The sequence below is a fragment of the Aptenodytes patagonicus genome, chromosome 2 (assembly GCF_965638725.1).
Source record: "Aptenodytes patagonicus chromosome 2, bAptPat1.pri.cur, whole genome shotgun sequence".
Classification (NCBI taxonomy): Eukaryota; Metazoa; Chordata; class Aves; order Sphenisciformes; family Spheniscidae; genus Aptenodytes; species Aptenodytes patagonicus.
This window is the reverse complement of record NC_134950.1, coordinates 43389874-43409701: the sequence shown is the minus strand read 5'-3', so window position 1 is coordinate 43409701 and position 19828 is coordinate 43389874. Positions and strand designations below refer to the sequence as shown.

At 40.9% G+C, this 19828-nt stretch overlaps 2 protein-coding genes across 4 annotated transcripts in view; one reads left to right on the top strand and one right to left on the bottom strand.

Moving 5' to 3' along the window:
- PLAG1 (PLAG1 zinc finger) overlaps nucleotides 1–7017 on the bottom strand; it is a 50278-nt gene extending 43261 nt beyond the window's left edge. For both annotated transcript variants that reach the window (XM_076329689.1, XM_076329690.1), the window contains exon 1: nucleotides 6816–7017. The gene's annotated coding sequence lies outside the window, so the exon portion shown is untranslated. The remainder of the gene's footprint in view (nucleotides 1–6815) is intronic.
- Nucleotides 7018–7225: 208 nt separating this feature from the next.
- CHCHD7 (coiled-coil-helix-coiled-coil-helix domain containing 7) lies at nucleotides 7226–18281 on the top strand. 2 transcript variants are annotated; one of them, XM_076329688.1, is made up of 5 exons: nucleotides 7226–7364; nucleotides 8312–8418; nucleotides 10266–10343; nucleotides 10913–11011; nucleotides 11842–18281. In XM_076329688.1, exons 3-5 carry the CDS (start codon nucleotides 10290–10292, stop codon nucleotides 11941–11943), a joined length of 255 nt encoding a protein of 84 aa, XP_076185803.1. In that variant the 5' UTR covers nucleotides 7226–7364; nucleotides 8312–8418; nucleotides 10266–10289; the 3' UTR covers nucleotides 11944–18281. The 2 variants fall into 2 exon arrangements, with proteins under 2 accessions (XP_076185803.1, XP_076185802.1); XM_076329687.1 differs by lacking the exon at nucleotides 8312–8418 and having other exon boundaries at nucleotides 7301–7364.
- The last annotated feature ends 1547 nt before the right edge of the window (nucleotides 18282–19828 follow it).

Here is a 19828-nt window from a genome sequence, read left to right as displayed (position 1 = left end):
GTGTAGTCAGATCTCATGAATTTAGAGTCAGATGACTTGCAGGGCTTTTTAGAGAACTCATGCACTAGTAAATCTGATACCCTGTAGTATACAAATACATACTCAATAAATGAAGCAGGAAGATAGGCTTTCTGACATTGTCCTTGCTTTTTGATTACTTGGCAATTCACAGTAAATGTGCATAAGACAAAACCAGCCATCTACATCTTATTTCATGAGAAATACTTCAGATTTGGCAGTCTCCAAAGTGTAATGCGACCCACAACCATGAAGAAAAGCTTTTAGGGTGAGAGTTAGCGGTGCACAGTGTCAGGCTAACAGCTAAATTACCTGTACAATACGTAAGTAAGTCTATGTGCAATCTGCATGGTTAAAGGATATCAAATAAAGTATTATTTACAACAATATGGAAGAGATTATTAGTTGTTATCCTAACTTTAGTAAAAAAACAACTTTGACAAATAATTCCCTTTAAACACTTTCTAATCTGATTTCTAGGGATATTCTCCTTTGAGAGAGGAATTTAGCACATTAAGTGCAAAAGAAGATTACAGCAATTCAGTTTACTGTAACAGATACTTTTTGCATTTTTCCAAGTTCCTTTACATACTTATTTCTTAATTGCATTTGATGGCAATTCTAGGTTTTACTTTCCTCATTCCCACTTGACTTCTCAAAGCTGATTTGAGCTATTTTACTTCAGAGTTCTGAGTTACTATTCTGTGTATTATAGCCACATTTGTCTACGTTCATTTGTTTTTGTATCTCACATTTTGATTTTATACTAGTTCAGCCCTGGCTTTTTCTCCTTCTCTTTCCTTTCCTTTCAACAAATAAAATAAAATTATGTACATCAGGCCACATTCTACTCTCTTCGTGCCCCCTTGTAAGCCTATCAAAACCACTAGGGTTGGGCATGCGTAAAATAGCCCATCACTCTGGCCATGTATTTTAAATGTATGTGACATGGTATCTCTACACTCTGGACAGACAGTGAATTAGGAAAGGGACAGAAGTTATTACAAAGAAGGCTATAATAGAAACTGATTTATTCCTTCAACATGAGAATAACTATATAAGCTTTCCCACTCTTCACTGTCAAGTATGTACTTATGCAGTCATCTCAAAACCCCGGTATGTATGGTGGGTAATTTTAATGCCATGATCCTACAGTAACTGTTTACAAGACATGCAGGGTCCATTTAAATATTAACAATTTTAATATATCCTATGAGAAGGCCCCATCCTTTATTAACTGTTATCACATAACTGTTTTTAAAAGCATGTTATATCTCGACAAAAATTAAAAAAAAAACCCTCTAAGTCTATTCATTTCTGCTAATTTGTCCTTCTAAGATGAGACAATAACAGGTGAACACTGATACTGAAGTAGACAAAAAAATACTTTAACAAGCCAATCTAAATAAAAGTAAAACTGAACTTGCATTAATGGTGACCAGTTCTGTTCAATATTAGGTTTTCACAACTTGCATACAATTAGAATTTTTCGCATTTGATGTTTGGTGGACAGCTGTTCATTTAAAATGCATTAGTAACTGCAATCTATTCAATTTCAGATAAAGGGTCACTATATTCCTTGAAAAATTAAAAATAAAATATAGGCAGCTGTATAAGTGATTATATTGAGAGTTAATCAGTGTTTTACATTCAAGTTACAAGTTCACACAATTTAAAAATCAAAATAAATTTAATTAAATTCTAGATGTGATTTTTTGATTAGCAGGTAAAATACACAATGCTATTATCCAAATGTTCAGATAAATGCAAAAAAAATCCCCCACACTTCAGAAATTTAAACATTTTACATTTGATCAATACAAAATGTTACTTTGTTCTAATATTTGAATTATTTTTAAATAGTTTTTTAAGGCTACCTAAACATTTGGTAATTGGTTAAAGATGCTTAACAGTTCAGTAGATAGATACTGCACATTTCTTTCAAAAGTAATTCAAGCTAAATCCTCACTAGTAACAGATATTTAGAGAATATCTCCTTGAGAGCAAGTGCCCTATCACTTTGGTGGTGGTGGCTGCTAGCTCCTTTTACCTCTACACTGATTTAAGAACGGTCTAATTGCTCCAACATATTTCATGTTTTCCAGAATATCTCCCCTTAGTAAACAGACGAACTTGGTCAAGAACCCTCCCAAAAGGTATTTGCTGACAAAAACTGGTTTTAAAGATCTAAGAGGTTATAGATACAAAATTTAAAAAACTTATGTTTTACACTCTGAAATAAAACATCTCTTTTAACAAAATAACCTTGAACAGTTACAAACAGTGGTTTATTTAGAACATGAGCAGTGCCCTCTTTAACCCAATAATTTTAAAACACATGCACTACCCTGAAAGGAGGAGACTTAAGGGCACCATTTTGACTGACTAGCTGCAGAGATGGACGACCATTAGAAGTGGCTGCGCTTTGTATGCAGCGCCTTTTGGAATTACACAATTTTTTAAAAAAGTTTCTTAATTTAAATCTCAAAGTTCTACATTGGGAAACTCATTTTTCAAGATAATTACTAAATGAAAAGTACACACCAAGAAACAAACTTGAACTAAGCATTCAAGAAAAGTTGAATGCATGTCAATTTAGATTCCTGTATTTGCTGTACTGTTGTAGAATACTGTAGTTATTAACTTTTAAACATTATTGAATAGGATTGATAAGTATCTAAGAAGGATTTTAATACATTTACAGCTCCCCAGTTTACCTACAAAAACTAGGGTAACTTTACCAACAACAGCCCATAGTATTTGTTTCCTCAGGTGTTTTAATTTTAGAAAATCTTGAAAAAATCATACTGAATCATGTATAGAAACAGAGCACATATAATAGAGAAGATTATCTTAACTCTTAGAAGTAAGGAAGCTTTGAAAGTTACTTCTATTTTTATTAAACACCACATCTTCCCTGTAAGAAGAATTCAGTTTTCTACAAAAAGAGAGTAAGTTTGTAAAAACCAATCCTAAACAACATTTATCTTCTGCTATTATTATCACCATCTGGATTATACCTTAAAATTAAACCCAGTTTAGAAGAGTATCAAATTCTGTGAGAACACCCTTTCCTCTTCCTCCTCCCTGTGTCCTGAATTTTGTACTATGGTTGGATACACTGAATTTACTTTGTAATACATAACTATAAGTCAAGAAAGATACTCCACGACATATGCTTCTTTCATGTTGTTATTACCAGTGTCCACACCTATTTTCAGCATTACAATATTAATGATTTAGAAGCTCTTAATTAGGTAAAAATGTGGTAACACGTTAAACACTTCATACTGATGGTCACAGACACAGTATTTGAAGAGTTCTTAAATACTGTTCTCAGTACCATTAACTAGTTTATTAAAGTTAGTTCTGTACATCTACTACTATCTAGCTACCCTGGTACATTAAAAACACCAACACGTGGTGCACTGCTATTAATTTATCAAATTTCTATGCATTTCAGGATAATGTTACTTCAGTCAATCAAAAGAAGAGATCAGTGTAAGAAATACTAGGAAAGGAACTTTGAAGTATGAATTCTTGCTAACTGTAAAAGAGATCTCTAAATCATAAAAGACAGTTTTGGAAAAATGTTCAATTTCATTCCTTTATACAAACTGATTAATCTTTCTTCCTTAATGAGCCTTTTTTTTCTAGCCTAAGAGTAGTTAATGTGATTTAATTTTCACAACTGTGAGTCACTGGAAAACTTTGAGATTTCTTCCAAAATCTCTAACCACAAGACTACCCTAGTCAACAACTACTGTACAATAGCTTCTTTGGTCACACTTGCAGAAAAGGTAGAGATCATTTGCGAATACATGCTATTCAACACAGAGGGCTATCACAACTGATACTCAACTTCCACAAGTTCAAAGAAAACATTTGCTGAAATAGCCTCCCTACAAGTTCAGTACTCCACCTTCCCTCTCGAGAACCACATACCTGTATTCAATTCTTAATCTAGAATTAAACACAAAGACTACAAAAACAAGGCATGTGTAAAGGAAACATCATAACTCCTCATAAAGATATCAAATTGCCATGTTAAGAGGTGATGTTAATTTTTTAAATAGGATATTTCACTGAAAATTAAAATACATGGGAGATAATAGGGACAAACAGAGCATTTCACATCATTACAGTTAAACATTTACAAGTTAAAAATTAAGCAAAAAACTGTATCAGCCAGAACCCATGCTAAAAGCATGCATGCACACACACATGCACACATATACATGAAACTAGACCGCAGTTAGGATGATTTTTCTTTTTTTAAACAAAGCCAGAGGCAATTCTTCCAAGTGATGTTATAATTACACAGCTAAGGTGTACTTGTAAAAAGCCCCTAGCTTGGCCAATTAAAACCTACAGTTATTTTCACTACTTTCAAAACCTTTGGGGACTGTTCAGAAGATTTAAGTATAGGACAAGCTCTACAATCCTTTTCAACAAACTCAGGTGTCCCCAACAAAACTGAATTTTTTCAAAGTAAAAATAATGCACTTCACAACTTCTACAAAATGTCTGTGAAATTGCCCTATGCGCATAGGTCTCCTCCCAGGGAATTCACAGCTAGCAGACCAGCACTAGGTTTTAATATCAAACAACCTGAGACTATCTCATTTCTGCAACACCCATTCCAAAAAACGCTCTCCAAAACACAGCATTTTAATTAACACACCAAGAAAACTCCCCTGAAGACCTGTTACACACAAAAGAATTGCTTTGATCCAAACGAATCTGCACGTTTTTCCCCTATTATTCTGCCTTAATTTATCAGACCAGGGCCGATTTGATACCTTTCCATTAAAAAAAAAAACAACGAACCATCCCTCTGCTAGAGGCAGAGGTGCTGCAGAGGTGATGATAACCCTAGGAAAAGAGAAGCTGTCTCTTTAAAATGCCCTGCTATGTCCCTGATCCCACGTGGAACCAACATCAGCAGCACTTTCGCATTAACTTCAATGTGAGGCGAGATGAGGCATCATTATTTTATATAAATAAAACGAGGAGACTGCAGAATACATTCTTTGTAGGAGACAAACAGGTGAACTGAACGTGCCAGGGAAATCAGCAACCACCCGCAGAAGACGTGCCCTGCCCCTGAGCCCTCTCTGCTTTCCCTATGGAGCATTACCTCAACCCCACACTACTCTGAAGAATCCAGTTTAAATAGAGGAGGGAGCCACCAGGAAAACTTGAAATTCAAAGGCAACGAAAATGCACTTTATAAACCGGAAAGGTTTACTCTTTGCCTCACACATCCTAATTAGATCAGGAAAGTGACACTACAAAGGCATTACATTCCGGTCCAAAAAAAAAAAAAAAAAAAAAAGGAAAGAAAAAAAAAGACAGAGGAAAAGAAAGGAGCCCCCATCTCCAACCCCCCCCCAAACATACAAAAAAGCATTAAAAAAGGAAGTTCTAAAGCAGCACATACAGCATTTATCTTATCTAGGATCACTCCACATTACCCCCAAGTTATGCACTTTCTGCACTATCATCTCCCCCTACCTCTCTCTCCTGAAAGGGATTTTCACGTTTTCTCATTGTCGGTGGCGAGTTATAAGAGGCTTTTGCCTTTCCAAAGAATTCATCAACAAAAAAAAATAATAAATATTAACTCCTTGCTCCCTGAAACCTTAAAACGGTCTCGGGAAGACACGGGTTTTATTCTGTTACCTTGAGGAAGAAAAGGGGGAGCAGCCCCGATTTTTAGGTATTTTTTGGCATTTTTTTCTGATTTTTATTTTGTTATATGCCTCAGTTCTCCCTCCATTTTGGTTGTTTATGATACTGACAACAAGCTGTCCCTGCTCTCTCTCTCTCTCTCTCCGGATCTCTCCTGCTTTCAGTTAGCAAACCCCCCTCCCCAATGCAACACGACTCAGCACTTACTTGGGTTCACACTTTTCTCTAAACACACACCGATGGGGAAGGGAAAAGCTTCTGGGCCACTCGGAGGGGGAGAGCAGGCAAATTCGTTTCTTTATTACGAAAAAAAAAACTTTTGTCCAAAAAACGACGGGAAAGGGGGGTCGAGTGCCCCAAAGTCACTCCGGATCCCCCCAAAGACGCAGCCGCCAGGTCCGGGGAACACCCCACGGGTAGCCGGGTCCACGGGGGAAATTTCTGTGCGAAATTCGGCCGGTTTGAGGCGGGGGGCGAATTTATATTAATTTTTTCCCTCATTTTTCGGCACCGCGGTCTCTAATGTCTTCCGCTCCCTCTCGCCGCTCTCGCCGCTGTCACTGCATTCACAGCACAGGCTCCGGAGAGGCGAGGAGGGGAGGGGGCGGCCGCGCGGCTCCTGCTCCTGCCCCTGCCCCGCGCCGCCGCCGCGGCCCCGGCCCCGGCCCGCCGCGGGGGTCGGCGGCGGGCACCCCGCGCCCTCCTGCCGTCCCCCGGGCAGACCGCTGCCTCGCCCGCTCGCTCGCGAACCAACATAGCGCCGCGGGGAGGGAGGGGAGGAGTGGAGGAAACTCCTGAGAGAGGTTTTTCTCAAAATCATCTCTTTCTCCCTCCGAGAGAGGGGAAGGGGGGCACCGCTCGCCTCGCCTCCCCTCCCCTGCTTTTCCCCTCCGGGGGGGTCCGACGCGGGGCGGTGGGGGGCTGCGGGAGACGGGGGGAGCGGGATGGAAGGGAGGGATGGTTAACACAAACTTTTCCTCACTGCTCGCTGCTCCTCTCTCCTCTCCCCCCTCCTTCTCCTCCTCCCCCTTCATAATTTAAATAACCCTGATATTTCCCTGCTAAACCCCGGCGCCTGCCCCCCAAACCCGCAGCAGACTCACCGCGGGAGCCTCAGCATCCCCTCTGCGCCCCGTTTCCACCCTTTACAGTGTTCTCCGATTTTTCTGTAATTTTTTCCCCATATTTCGGGCTGGACGCGGCGGGCCTGGAAATTGTTTGCTTTCCCGTCTTTCCAGCAGCCATTGTAGTGTATGCGCTGCGGTGCAGCCCAGCCTGCCGCACACGCCGCGCCCACACCGCCCGCCGCCCACACGCACCGCGGGTTGGACGCCTCCCCCCGTCAGTCAGGGCCGCGGCCGCGCCCCGCCGCCGGCGCCTGCGGCCCGCGCCGCCCGCCCCGTTGGTGGAAGGAGGCGCCGCTCAAGGCCGGGGCGGGCCCGCCGCCGCCGCCATTGGCGGCCCGGCCTTGCCACTCAGCGCCGCCGGGGCGTGGGCGGCGGCGGCGCTGGGACGGGGGGAGCCGCGAGGCCGGGAGCGGGGTAGGCTGCGCCCGTACTTAAGCGGGCTGCCCGAGCCGCTGACGTCTTTCGAATTGGAGACGGGCTGCCCCCTCCCGCCCCGGGCTCCCGCGGATACGGCCGGGGACGGAGGTGAGTGCCGCCGCCGGCGACCCGCGCTGCCCGTCTGCCCGCCCGCCTGCCGTGCCTGCGGCCGGGCGCCGCTTCCCCTTCTCCGCCGGGGGAGGGGAGGCTCCTTCGCCGCCCGCTCGCGGGCTGGGGGAGCCCTGCCTGGCCGGGAGACGGCGCGGGGGGCCCGGCTGCGGCGCGGCGGGGCCCGGGCACCTCTCTGCGGCGGCAGGTGGTGCTGAGGGAGGGCTGCGCGCGCGCGCCGGCCGGCGGCCGTTGGGCAGCGGTGGCCGTTGGGGCGAGGGCCGTTAGCCGCGCGAGGCGGGGAGAGGGGCCGCCGGCGGCGGCGGGGGGAAGGGGGCGCGGTGGGGGAAGGCGGGAGCTGAGGTGGTGGGCGCCGGCGTCTCCCCGGCGCTGGCCGGCCCCGTGGCGGCCTGCCCGCCTCCTCTGCACCTGACTTGCCCCCGAACCCTTTTCTGGAGGCTGAGGCGGGCGAGGCAGCTCAGCGGTGCCGAGCGTCCGGACCCGCCGGCAGCCTCCTCCCGCCCCTCGCTTGTCCTGCTGTAATAGCGATAAAGACCGTAGGATTTTTATACGGCCTTCGCTCCAGGGTCTAAGGTTTAATAAGCTGGTCTGTATTGCAGCATAATTAGCAACTTTGTATGTATATATGCATTTAAAAAAGCCAAACGCTTTTCAATGGGAGGGAGCCCATAGAAAAGTATCCTGATGGTTTATGAACTAAAAAAGCCCTAGGGTTAAAGAGTGCTAGCAACAACTGTATTTCTCTGTGGTACGGTTTACAACTGTTAATGTGTTAAAGCATAATTAAGAACTGTGGAATATAAAAGCCTTTGGTTGTGGTTGGGCTCAGACCTGTAATCTGAAAGCAGGAAGGGAAGCCTGTGCATGTGCGAAAACTGGGGGGAAAGATCTCTTCCTGCTCGACTGCTCATTCAATCGCACAGCAGCGTTTCGGTGTGACCTGCCTGCCCTTCTAGCTGATAACGCTTCAAATCCTGAAGTACTTCGGAGATGGGGAGAGAGGAACAGGCGCAGGAGCTATCAGACCTTTTCGGTAGTACTAAATATGTTTAAGCATTTGCCTACTCTGAACTAAGCAGCTTCATGAGAACCTGAACTGCCTGTTCATTAAGTGCGTATTTAATGTATTGTGTGCATTGTTCCTTAAACTGGGCACGGTTGTGTGATTATGTGGTAGTGTAATCAAACTGAAAATGCTAATTGCAGTTTGTATAATGAACACTGCTGATGACACATCCTACAACTCTCAAATACTCTTTCAGAGAGTAAGGCTGAAGTTAGTCTAATACTGCACACCTTGTGGCATGTCTGCTTAAGTGGTACTTACACCTTTAATATCAATGAAACAGAGTTGTAACACAGACAGAAACAAACCCCTAAAAACGTTGTGTCTGTAGTACTGACTTAGATGAGGCATTGTGATATGCTGCTTTTGTTTTCTTCTGCTTCTTTCCCCCCTCCTTCCTTGAAGTCTGGATGGTGCTATTCTACATGCTTGTGTTTCCATTTGAGTTGGAAGTGCCTGATCAGAAATCCTCTTGCACCCACAAAAAGGAAACATTTGCCTAGTTTGTAAAGTTAACTTAAAAACTGGATAGTTCTCAAAGGAAAGTGGAAGGGTTTCCTGATACTGTTCTTTAAAAGGCCCACTTGCAGAAAACGATCACGTGGAATGCAAAAAATACTCCAAGCAGCAGGAGAGTATACTTGAACAGGATTGTAAAATGTAAGGCTTATTCACCTGGAATAGCTTACTCTTACCCAAGAAGAACCTTCATCTAAAACATTGTTTTCTGTCTGTGAGCTACTAAGAGCAGTATTTGATTGTTGTCTGCTGATATCAAGCAAAACTGGCTTTTTACTGCAGATTTGCGGTTATCAATCTCTAATGTGAACAGAAACAGGTTTAAGTTTAGAATTAGTGGCAATGTCTTTAGGGGGAAAAAAACAAAACAACAACAAGATCAAGCAAGGATGTTCTTTCACAGTTTCCTTAATCAGCTGTACTTTAATTTGCTGCAAAGTGCGCTCTCTTCCTCAGTCCTGTGTTTCTGTTTGCATTGGCTCAAACACTCATCTGGTCAACATTAATTTATTTTTGGTTAGATTTAGTATTTGTTTGGAACAAATACCTGCATGGCCATATGTGTGCCAGAGGCAATGTATGGGAAGTAGTAAAGGGAACAAGGGTCTGCTGTTCATCTTGATGTCATCATCTTGGATCAGTATAGGTTCTTGGCACTGAACTCTGTGTGTCTCAAGCTTACAGTTCCTAGAGTCAATGTCAAACTACTGAACTGGTAAAAAAATGTGATTCAAGCTGTCGTACACAGTGTAAATGGATCTGGTCCCTCCTTGTAGTGAAACCATTTCTTTTTCTGTTAAGTATCTGATACAGCAACACAGGAGATGGTTGGGCACTTGTTATACCTGGGAAAGCTCAGTGATGACACAGATGTGATCCAGCTAAGGAGTAGGCACAAATCTGGAAAAGTTTACATTGCTCCCCCACACTATTAATTGAAGTGTCTACAGTGTGCTGGCTGTGAACAGCTTCTAAGGAGCTGTTTCTCCTGGACACGGTCACTTCCTCAACAATACGACAGCCTGGTATGAGAGTCACTGCAGTGGTTCCATTCTCTGCAGGAATTTATCAGGGAGTAAGCAGTCTTGGTGACAGGCTAAACTTGCCTGAGTTGTCTTGCTGTTAGTGCTTTTGAAATAACATTTTGCAAAAGAAATTTTATGGTGGTGGTTTTTTTTTTAAGACAGCCAGACTGTGTGTGTTATTGGAAAGCCTTTATTACATGCTGCAGTTCAGACTTAATTCTGAGTTGCTATTAAAAGTAGATACTTAACCTGTTCCTTTTCTGTTTCTAGCCAAGGTACGAGTGTCTGTCTAGAATGTCCAGGCATGCACAGCAGCTTAGAGACCATGATATAAATCCATGTGTAGCGGTAAGATGATCAAATTGGGATTTCTGTTTGTATGTTTCAATGTTAAATAATGCAATTTCTAGAGGATTTTTTTATGGATAGCACTCTTGCATTGGCATTTTGCAGAAAAACTTTCTTAAAGAGTCTGAAGATGGGAAAAGCTGAAAATCATCTGTTACAGTAGGTGTGAAATAACAACCAGTAATTCCGCGTAAATAGGAGTAATACAACTGATAGCAATCTCTTCAATTTTCTGTCCTTAAAACCAGAGCCTGAAATCCTGGTTAGACAAGCTTGGTTGATTTTTTAAAAGTCCTGTGGGTTATACCAAGCATCTTTATAAACAACTATTCTGTGGACTCTATCCTTACTGTTTAAAGAGTACTAATGTCTGTTATCTCTAAATGAAGTCATTGTTTGGAATTACTGATTATCCTTTGTGATAGATGTTCCTCTGCTCTCTTTGATAGTTTTCTTTCATCTGAGAAGCTGCCTCCTATCTTCATAGATATTCTGGGACTTGTTAGAATTTTTAGACACTGAGTACAGTAACTTCCCTCAGCTCTGAAGTATGTTTTCCCCTATTAAAGGAAACGGATGCCTCTAGAAAATGTATGGATGACAACAACTATAACAAGGATATGTGTACTGCTTATTTTTTGAAGTACAAAAGCTGCAGGAAATTCTGGGTAAGCGCAGTAGATTTTTCTAAATTTTACTCCATGCTTTGCTTTAAGTACCTCACTTCTGACACACTGCTTTCTGAACTCTTCGGGCTTAGCTAGTGCTGACTGCTACTGTTTTTACGGTGACTTACAGGCCTAGGTAGTCTTGGTATGTGTTACTGGAAGACTCAAGCAGGTGCATATGGAAGTACTTCACTTGGTTCTTCCAAGTTTACCCTCTTAGGTTGTGAGTCAGTGTTCTTGCGGTACCTGATATGTTTCCCTCTGAATTTGAGTCAGAGATTTCTAGTAATAAGTTCTGTTTTAAATGAATATAATGAAAAAAATTCTGAGGTAAGAGAAGTTCATCTGGTTTTCCATTGGTTTGGGTCATATTTACTTTAACCTAAGATAAAACTTAGGAAGAGTTCATTCTTATTTGGTGGTGTCCTTATTTCCTTCTCTGTTGCAGTAGAAAAGTATCACGAGGAACTATGTGCAGTTAAACTGTTATCTGCTATTTTCTTTCCCTATGCCATTGTAGTAAAGAGTCTTTTAGTTTAGCCTTTAAATAATTGTGCAAACTACCAAAAAACTTTACAGACAATTGCGCATTAGTCTTATATTGCGTAATAGGAATACTGTAATTTCACTGTCTTCTGAAGCAGCAAGGTAAACTATCAGATATCTTCAATTAAATACTAGTACATTTAGTTATCAGCTAATCAGACTTAGCGTATCTGGCTCTTGATATATAAAGAGTACTTCTGTTAAAGAATGTTATTCATTCGGAGCTCAGAGGCAGAGACTTCTGAGAAATCTGTGTTCTCATTGTCACTTTCTTCTATTTTCAGCATGACATTATGATGCAAAGGAGGAGAAATGGTGTGAAACCAGAGATGCCCTCGGCAGAAGAGAGAAAGAAACTGTTGGAATCAATGGGGAAGCCCTACTGACTAAAAACTTGCATTGATTGACTGTTTTCACTGTACATTTGAAGACTTATCAGCAGCAAGTTGCCCTTTTATGAACTGGACTTTACAGTTGCCATATCTTGGATTAAAATAAGCTCTTTAAACTTTGAAATGTGTGAGCTTTCTAGGATAGAACTTCTTGGTTTTATTCATATTCCCTGTCATGGGAACTTAGCCTCTCACTGGAAGACATGGGTATCAACACAGCTTATGTCTAGACACTTTGGAAGTAGAAACTAACTTGCCGTGAAATGCTAAATACAAAATTTAATGGGACTCACAGTCTGAGAAGAGGGGGCTGGTGAGTGTTGCAGTGTAGTTCTAAGGATGGAGCAGGTTAAAAGATCTGTATGTGCAACATGTCTTTGTATCCAGCTATTCTGCCTAATATTCTGGATTTATCACGTGTGATCCTATCACTGTTCCCACATGAGTTGTATTCTGTGTCCCTGGTTTAAGACTGTTCATGAACTAAAATCCCAAATCCAACAAGTTTGTCATTAGGTCTGCCACTGCACTCATCAGTGACAGCAGAAGCTTGCAATAAATCAGATCCACAAGCTTTCCTTGTTACAAGGTTAGAGAGGTTGATGAAGATAGAATTGAACTCCTCAGGTCTGAACTGAATAGTACCTTCTGTGGATAGTAAATAGATACTTTGCTGGCGGGGAGGCAGGGGGACTTGCAGACATGTAAACATATACTCTGAGTGACATGGCAGGTTTAACTATAGTACATCTATCTAAGACTCTCTGGACAGCTGAAGCCCTGGGTTTGGAAATGCTTACTCATACAAGACTACAAAGCTCAGTTTGAACAGGTACTCTAATCTTAAGTAAGATTGATTCCTTAACTAAACTGAACAACTAGTAAGTGTAAACGGGTTGCTGTCTAGTGGAAACACTCTTTTCTTACCTTTTGTACCTTCAGGTGTCCTGGCTTAAAAGCTTGCACCCTGTGGTAAAATAGAAAAACCACTGTCATGAGCTCAAGTTCCATGTGAAATCCTTTAGGACTTACTGTGATCAAGTTGGCAGAACTCTGGCTGACCTCATGGAGGATGGTGTAAAAGTGTCTCTATTTAGACTGTTTTGGAAAGACTTCATGGCTTCCTGTTTCTCCTTCTGTCTGGCTTGTCTTGTTTCTTTCCACTGGAGGCCTATTTCTATGCTTAGTGGGATTTTTATGCTGTTTCCACCTTTCCCCTTGTTATTTGACCTGATTAGTAACTAATGGAGATCTTCTTTTCGACCTCCTCTTCTTTCTGTCTGTTCTCCTTACACATCTGAGTTTTGAAATAGATTGATCGTACCCTTTCTGTTACTGGAATGAGTGTGTAACTCTATGCCTTTTGAGTATGCAGTTCTCTGAGCATAGCTATGCAGCCTCCAAGCCATGTCACAAGTTGTCTAGTCAGTTCCTGGCAAGGGAAATAGACTTTCTTCAGTCAAGATCATCAGATTCTTTATGGTAAATTACTTTCTCTGTACTTAAAATTCAAACTTTGCTGATGTTTTTTTTTTTTTGTGGAACAGAGAAGAAACTTTCATTATAGATTCAAAGGCTCTTTCTTGCCCACCACCTCCTTGCCACCTTCTTCCAGTACCCTCCTACATACCAGTCTTTCCTTTTTTTTTTTTTTGCATTTGACACCAATTCTTTTTTACAGATTTGAGCATTTTGGTCTGTTTTCATTCCAACGTGTTTTTTCTAGTGACTTTGTTCTGTCTCTGATCTAATGGAGTCTGCAGTGACTTTCTAATATAGCTCCTCTTGAAGGTCTTGTGTTCTGTTCTCCCTGTCTTAGTGAGAGGAGAACTCCTTGCTTTCATTAGTCAAGCTTAGCCATAATACTTCCTTATTGGCCATGCCTCTGTTTCATCTTGTTCATCTGCAGTTTTTGGGGAGCTGGTTGTCCCCTTTTCCTTAGGACTGTGTCTCTCTGGACTCCTCTGGTTTTGCTGCCTTGCTTGTCTAAGGGCACCTTCTCTCCCAGTTGGCACAGGCTTGTCATTTGGCACCTCTACTGTATCTTTGGGTGTGTTCATTGCTCCTATGGCTTTGGCTGCTGTTCTAGTGCTTGCTGTTTTCCTGTTGCTGTGCTCTGATGTTCTGGGCTTACATTAAAATCTGCTGTATGTTTTAGTTCTGTGGAAGAAAAACAGCATCTCCTCTTGATGCGTGATTATGCTGATTCTTCTTTGCATAAGCTCAAGTTCCTTAAAATCATCTCATTTATCCTAGGTTTTCCTTTCAAGTTTTCTTTGAGTGTAGAAGTGCCCTTTCTCCTAGGTTATTGTTGCATTTACAATTTTTTCCTGCCAATATTTACTTGGAAAGTTTCTACTGTTTTTTTTCTTTTAAAGGATGATTGACTTATCTTTAGACTTAATAGATACCTTACACTGCTTTGTAAAGTGTTTGTAAAGAACTAGTACTGGACTTCAGAAAGTCAGAAAAGGAGATGCATTCCCTGCTTTCAAGTATCAAACAATGCAAGAATGTGGGATCACAGGACAGGCTAAGGCATATGTAATGCAAGAACAGTATTCTAATATTAGACTTCCTGATCATCAGTGGACACACACGGTAAGCTCCCTGCAGGTGTTATGGCAAAACTGAGTTTAGTGAAGAACTGAGGGCAGTTTAAGCAGTGACCTTGTGGATTTAATTCAGGTGATCAGTCATCCGTTGTAGGGAATGCCATTTATTTATTTCCATTGCATATGCCTTGTAGTTACTGTTAAAGAGCACAACTTTATGAAGAATCTTGGAAAGCAAGAAGTTTCTTCCTCATGTCATAATGCCTCTCGAGTAATCCATTAGTTAAGTCTGAGTTTTCATCGTTTTTTCCCCCTCACTGGAGGTTGCTGTTCTTGCTTTCACTACTGAAGCTCGAGTGGTTAGTTATAATAGCTAAAACATGGGCTCTTACGTATGAAATGGTAAGAGTTTTTTTCTATTAATTTTTGTAGTGTGATTAACTGTCTTTGGTTGTGAGCCAAAGATAATGGTCTCTTCCTCATACCTGAGAGCTTATATTCTACACTTCACTGCAACATGGAGGTAAGCTCTAGCCTGCCAGTCTTACTGGGCAGAAATAAACTGGGTTGAATTCTTAGTTTTGCTAAAGCACACTCTTGTGTGCTAACCCAGAAAACATAACACAATGGACCAATATAATTCAGAAGCAGGGAAAAGACCTGTGGGTTTGGTTTTGTTTAATAGGTGTAATTCTTCACTTTGCTTGTGGTACAAGGACCAAATCTGGATAGTGGCATTAATCTTTCATTATTTTTTTTGACAGCTGGATGGTGCTGTTGCACAACAGATGGTATGAAAACACTCACTCCACCCACTACTGGCTCTTCTGAGCTTTTTTAGCCTCTTCCCACAGAGATAGCAGAATTCATGCAGGAGAAAGGGAAGATTGGTGCTGTCTCTACACTATAAACAGAAGAGGAGGACAAGAGTCTAAATCACTGCTGGAAAATAGGAGGTTTCTGTGCAGCCTGAGAAGCTTTGGAATATGGTCCTTGAAAGAGTATTTCTCACTGTAGTCATTTGATCACAGCTGAGCACTGAGCAGCAGCTGTGGGCTCTCTGCCAGGCCCAGGTGAATGTCCAGACTCCCACCTGTACATTCTACCATCTTACCTTTCTCATTACCCTACAGTGCAAGGCCTTGGTATGTTTGGCTCTGGAAGCTTTGTGCTGCCACAATTGGGATGCATCTGTGCTCTTGAAGGTGTTAAAAGAAAGTCATCTAGCTTTAGAGTCCTGAAAACTTCTTTGGGTTTAATAGCTGAAGCTTTGAAAGGCAGGGAGTTGCATGTGCTGCAGCTCTTGAGTCTTTTTCATGGTCTTCTAATAAAACTTTTGCACTCGTGTGACCAAAGGCGTGCGTATAGGGGAGGTTTCCCTAAAACTTCTGCAGAACAGATAGGACGAATTTAGAGTACACAGTGTTACTCTGTTCTAATGCCTTTGGAGGCAGCCCTTAACTCATGTTAAAAGTATCTGCGTCTTTAAAGTCAGTCTTCCAAAATAGCTATGAAAAAAAGTAATCGTGTGAAAAAAGTTTGGAAAAATAGTACGCTATTGCAGGCTTTTATTCTCTTGCAAGAATTTGAGGCAACTGGAGGAAATAGTTCCATAAGTAGTAAAAAGTAAAACAAGCATACTACTTCAGAATTTTTTAATTTTTTGTTGCAGCCTATTTGGCAGAAAAAAAAATGTAAGAGGGAAGTACTGCATTCATACTGACTGAATGCAGTGAGTCATTAAAATAAAACCTTAGTATGTTTTATATGTATGATAATCATCTATGCAGTAACTAAGACTGATAAGATTTTGAATGAGTAATTCCTCTCCATCCTTCAGGTTTCTATCTTGATGCCTCCTATCTCAAAATCCTTTTCTGAGGATTTTCACTTTTAAGGCCTTCAATGTAACAATCCTCAAATCGCACATGATTATTTCCCTTCTGAGAATTGAGCTGCTGACTGAATGCAGCTAACTTGAAATTCCTTTGTAACTTGCCTGTCTCTCCCTTCAGCGTCCCTTTCAATAAGCTCAGCCTCTTGTCTTCCTTGCACTGATGCTATATTCTGCCCTGTGGACACCGTTCTCCTATTACGTTATTTTTTGGGGTTTTTTCCTCGGGTACAATACTGCTTCATATCCTGATTACTATATTACCTTCTTGCTTTTATCAATTACACTGCTTCCCACCCTGTCTTAAAACTTTGTGATCACCATCCATGCCTGAGGTTCAAAGTTCATCTTGGAGGTTTCATTCTACAGCTTTATCTTCCCTAATTGCCTTTTGCCTAGTCATCTCTTTCACAAGCTAATTTCCATTAGCTCTGGCTGGAATATCTTCCCTGCTACATATACTCATTATACAACTGATTTTTTTTTTTTTCCCCCTGAGCGCCTGGTTTCTACAACACTATCTTCCCCTTCAACCCAAAAATGCACTTTTGTAGCAAATTCCCTGTGATTAAGAAAAAGGCTGCTCTAGCAGCAAACTCTAAGACTACATGTGTATCTATATAAAATGCTAATTAGGTAGCTAGTGAAATCATCTCCCTTATATTTTTTTTTAAAGTTCTGGTAGCCCTTTCTCAAAAAAAGCTTTCCAGTCTCACTTGTATGCAGGTGCATCGTGTTTAATTCAGGCTGTCAGCCCCTTGAGCAGCAGCCTGCCATTTTGTAGTAGTCTGTAGAATGCTGTACATGGCTGTGGCACTGGAGAAACAGCAAAAATAATACCGAAGGTGGTTAGGCTGAGAGCTACGACAGATTTTCATGTCTTTCTGATACTGAAGTAATGTGGCAGATGGCCTAATTATTATTAGCAGTTCCTTCCCTAGAAAATCAATCCTGAGGGGAGACATGATGGCCATTTAATACGAAACACTTACTCCCACAGACAGCATCGGGAGAAATTCCTTAACTTATTATATAATGTCTAACAAAATCAGAAAATTTTGGTGGTATGGGTCTTTCACCAATAGTACAGAGGTTTCTTTTGGTTTTTTTTTTTTAAGCTAATAAAATCTTCATTGTCACTGAAGCTAGGCATACATCTTTTTTTTTTTTTCTAAGAACACTCTTTCAAAATTAATTTTGAGAATTGTTTTCTATATCTAGGCCTTTTCCCCTTTTGCTAAGTTAATTGTGATATTTCCATTAATTTCTAGGTCCTTTATGCCCCAAAGGATTATTCATATTCACAGCCTCCCTATTTCAAGGGCTGTGTGGTTTTTTTGCAACATTCAATTTGAGCAGATTCTGTCTGGAGCCCCAACCCTAATCTAGTTAAATCTATCTGGAGCTATTCCACAACCTGCTATTGCTGTTTATTTTTTTTTAAAAGCAAGCATTAATTGTTGGCGAATTAGGTTTTGCATTGCACTGTTCTTCCAATCATTACTCTCTCAAGTCCCACTACCCTTGGGCTACCTCTTTACTTACTCTACTTCGATAAACAGCTATGCACTGCAAATGCTTCCTGATATTTACGTGACGTTGGCAGAACACAGGCTTGAAACAAAAATGAAAATTGCTCAATCCCTGCTATTTTCTTTAACATTGTTTTCATTTTCAAACAGTTTCAAAAACATCTTGCCTCCTCTTTCGTATTTCTTCTGGGTCACATCAATGGATACAAGCTATGAGCCACCTTTTGAAGCTGCTATGTAACAAACACTTTCTGTTAATGCCAAACTCTTTATTTTACCTGGAAAATGTTTTTACCCTTTTATGGTAAACATTACCACAAATCTTGCCTTCTGTTTTAGCTTTTTCTCTGTACTACATATTTCATTCTCTTCTAGCAAAGAGGTTGTCTTGTATCTAACATCCTCAGTGGAACAGAAATACAGGCATCTTTGACTACCCATTCTTTGTTTGTCTCTCACCACTCAGTATTTTAAATTTACACCTTCTCCAGTATACTTTGTGGTTTTTTTTTCTTGAAGGTTTTTAAATTCAGCCTTTGCTTTTGGAAAGGTGCTGTTAAAATTCCTGTACTTCAGCACATTAACTATGCTATGTTTACGTTTTGTTTTGTTAGCGCTTCGTGTGATGGTTTCCTGGCACAAAACCTGTCCTTCGTGCCAGGGAATATCAATGTCATCCATTGCCCTGTAAAATAAGAATAATCACCCTCAGCCATTGCAAAACACCATTTCATGTGTGCTATGGATCAGTAGATTTAAAATAGAAAGTAACAAATCAACAAAACAATTTTTAAAAAAAGCAACCCTCTAATTAAAACTTACTGGAAGGGATGAAAATAAAAGATTTCTTTAACTGCTTTTCAGTAAAAGCAGTTGAATATGAATGCTGGATGATGTTAAAAGTAGCTGCAAACTATACAGTCTGGGAACTGTATGGGTTGGATCAGATTTTTATTGTGTATGCGTACAACAAAATTGAATTTGTCAAAAACTGGTGTTCTGCCTACAGAGAATACTGTACTGTGTTATATCAATGGGTTAAAAACTGCACTTACATGTCAGAATTGTTCCAAAATGGAAAACAATTGTAAGGTGATTAAGAAGATGTATAATGACAAACAAGAAACATTATGCTCAAGATAGAAAAGAGGTACTTGCTGAGTAAAATAAAAGCAATTCACAGCTGTAAGACAAAGTTAGACTAATAGTAGAAATAGGGGGCATCAGCTCAAGCTTGCCACTTTGATATCATAAGTCTGTGAAGAATCTAAACATTTTTCATTGATGATAAAAGATTGTAAGTAAGTGTGTTGTCAAAAAAGATTTTGCAATGTTTTCACAGAAATAGCCTGCTGGTAATATTTTTTTATTGTGCCACATGTGAATCTCAAAATTTTTCTTGCCTTGAAATGTGGACCCCTGAGCAGTCCTTGGCTCTAGAGTTGCATGCAACTGTTGGAAGTGATCAGTGAATGTGGTTGCATGTGCAAAGTAGGGTGACAGGAGTTTTGTGGTACTTTCTCCTGATTTTTGTCGAATAGTGGAACTGAATGAAGTTGCTGCACTGGGATATGTTAGCACTACAGTGCTTCCTTCAATGCATAAGTAACAAAAGGATGGAATGTAGATAAAGGGACAGATCCTAAAGTAGGGTGTGTGCTATGAATGTGCCATATCCTGCAATATCAGTCTTCAGTACTTGGGCTTTAGGTTTGGTGGTGAATGGATTCAAACAGGTGTTACTGATGGTCTGAGAAATGCTGTATTTTGGTATTCTTCTACTTGACAGGTAAACAAAAGCAGTTCCTTAAGTTAAAGATGACAGTTTAAGATCCTTAAATTTAAATGTAGACCTAAGGGCCCATTCACCTGTTGGCTGTCTGCGTGTTCAGACATCT

Coding starts and splice junctions, on each gene's coding strand:
- CHCHD7 (XM_076329688.1), top strand. CDS start 10,290: ATGTCCAGGCATGCACAGCAGCTTAGAGACCATGATATAAATCCATGT. Junction 10,344..10,912: donor ATATAAATCCATGTGTAGCG/GTAAGATGATCA, acceptor CCCCTATTAAAG/GAAACGGATGCCTCTAGAAA. Junction 11,012..11,841: donor AAAGCTGCAGGAAATTCTGG/GTAAGCGCAGTA, acceptor TTCTATTTTCAG/CATGACATTATGATGCAAAG.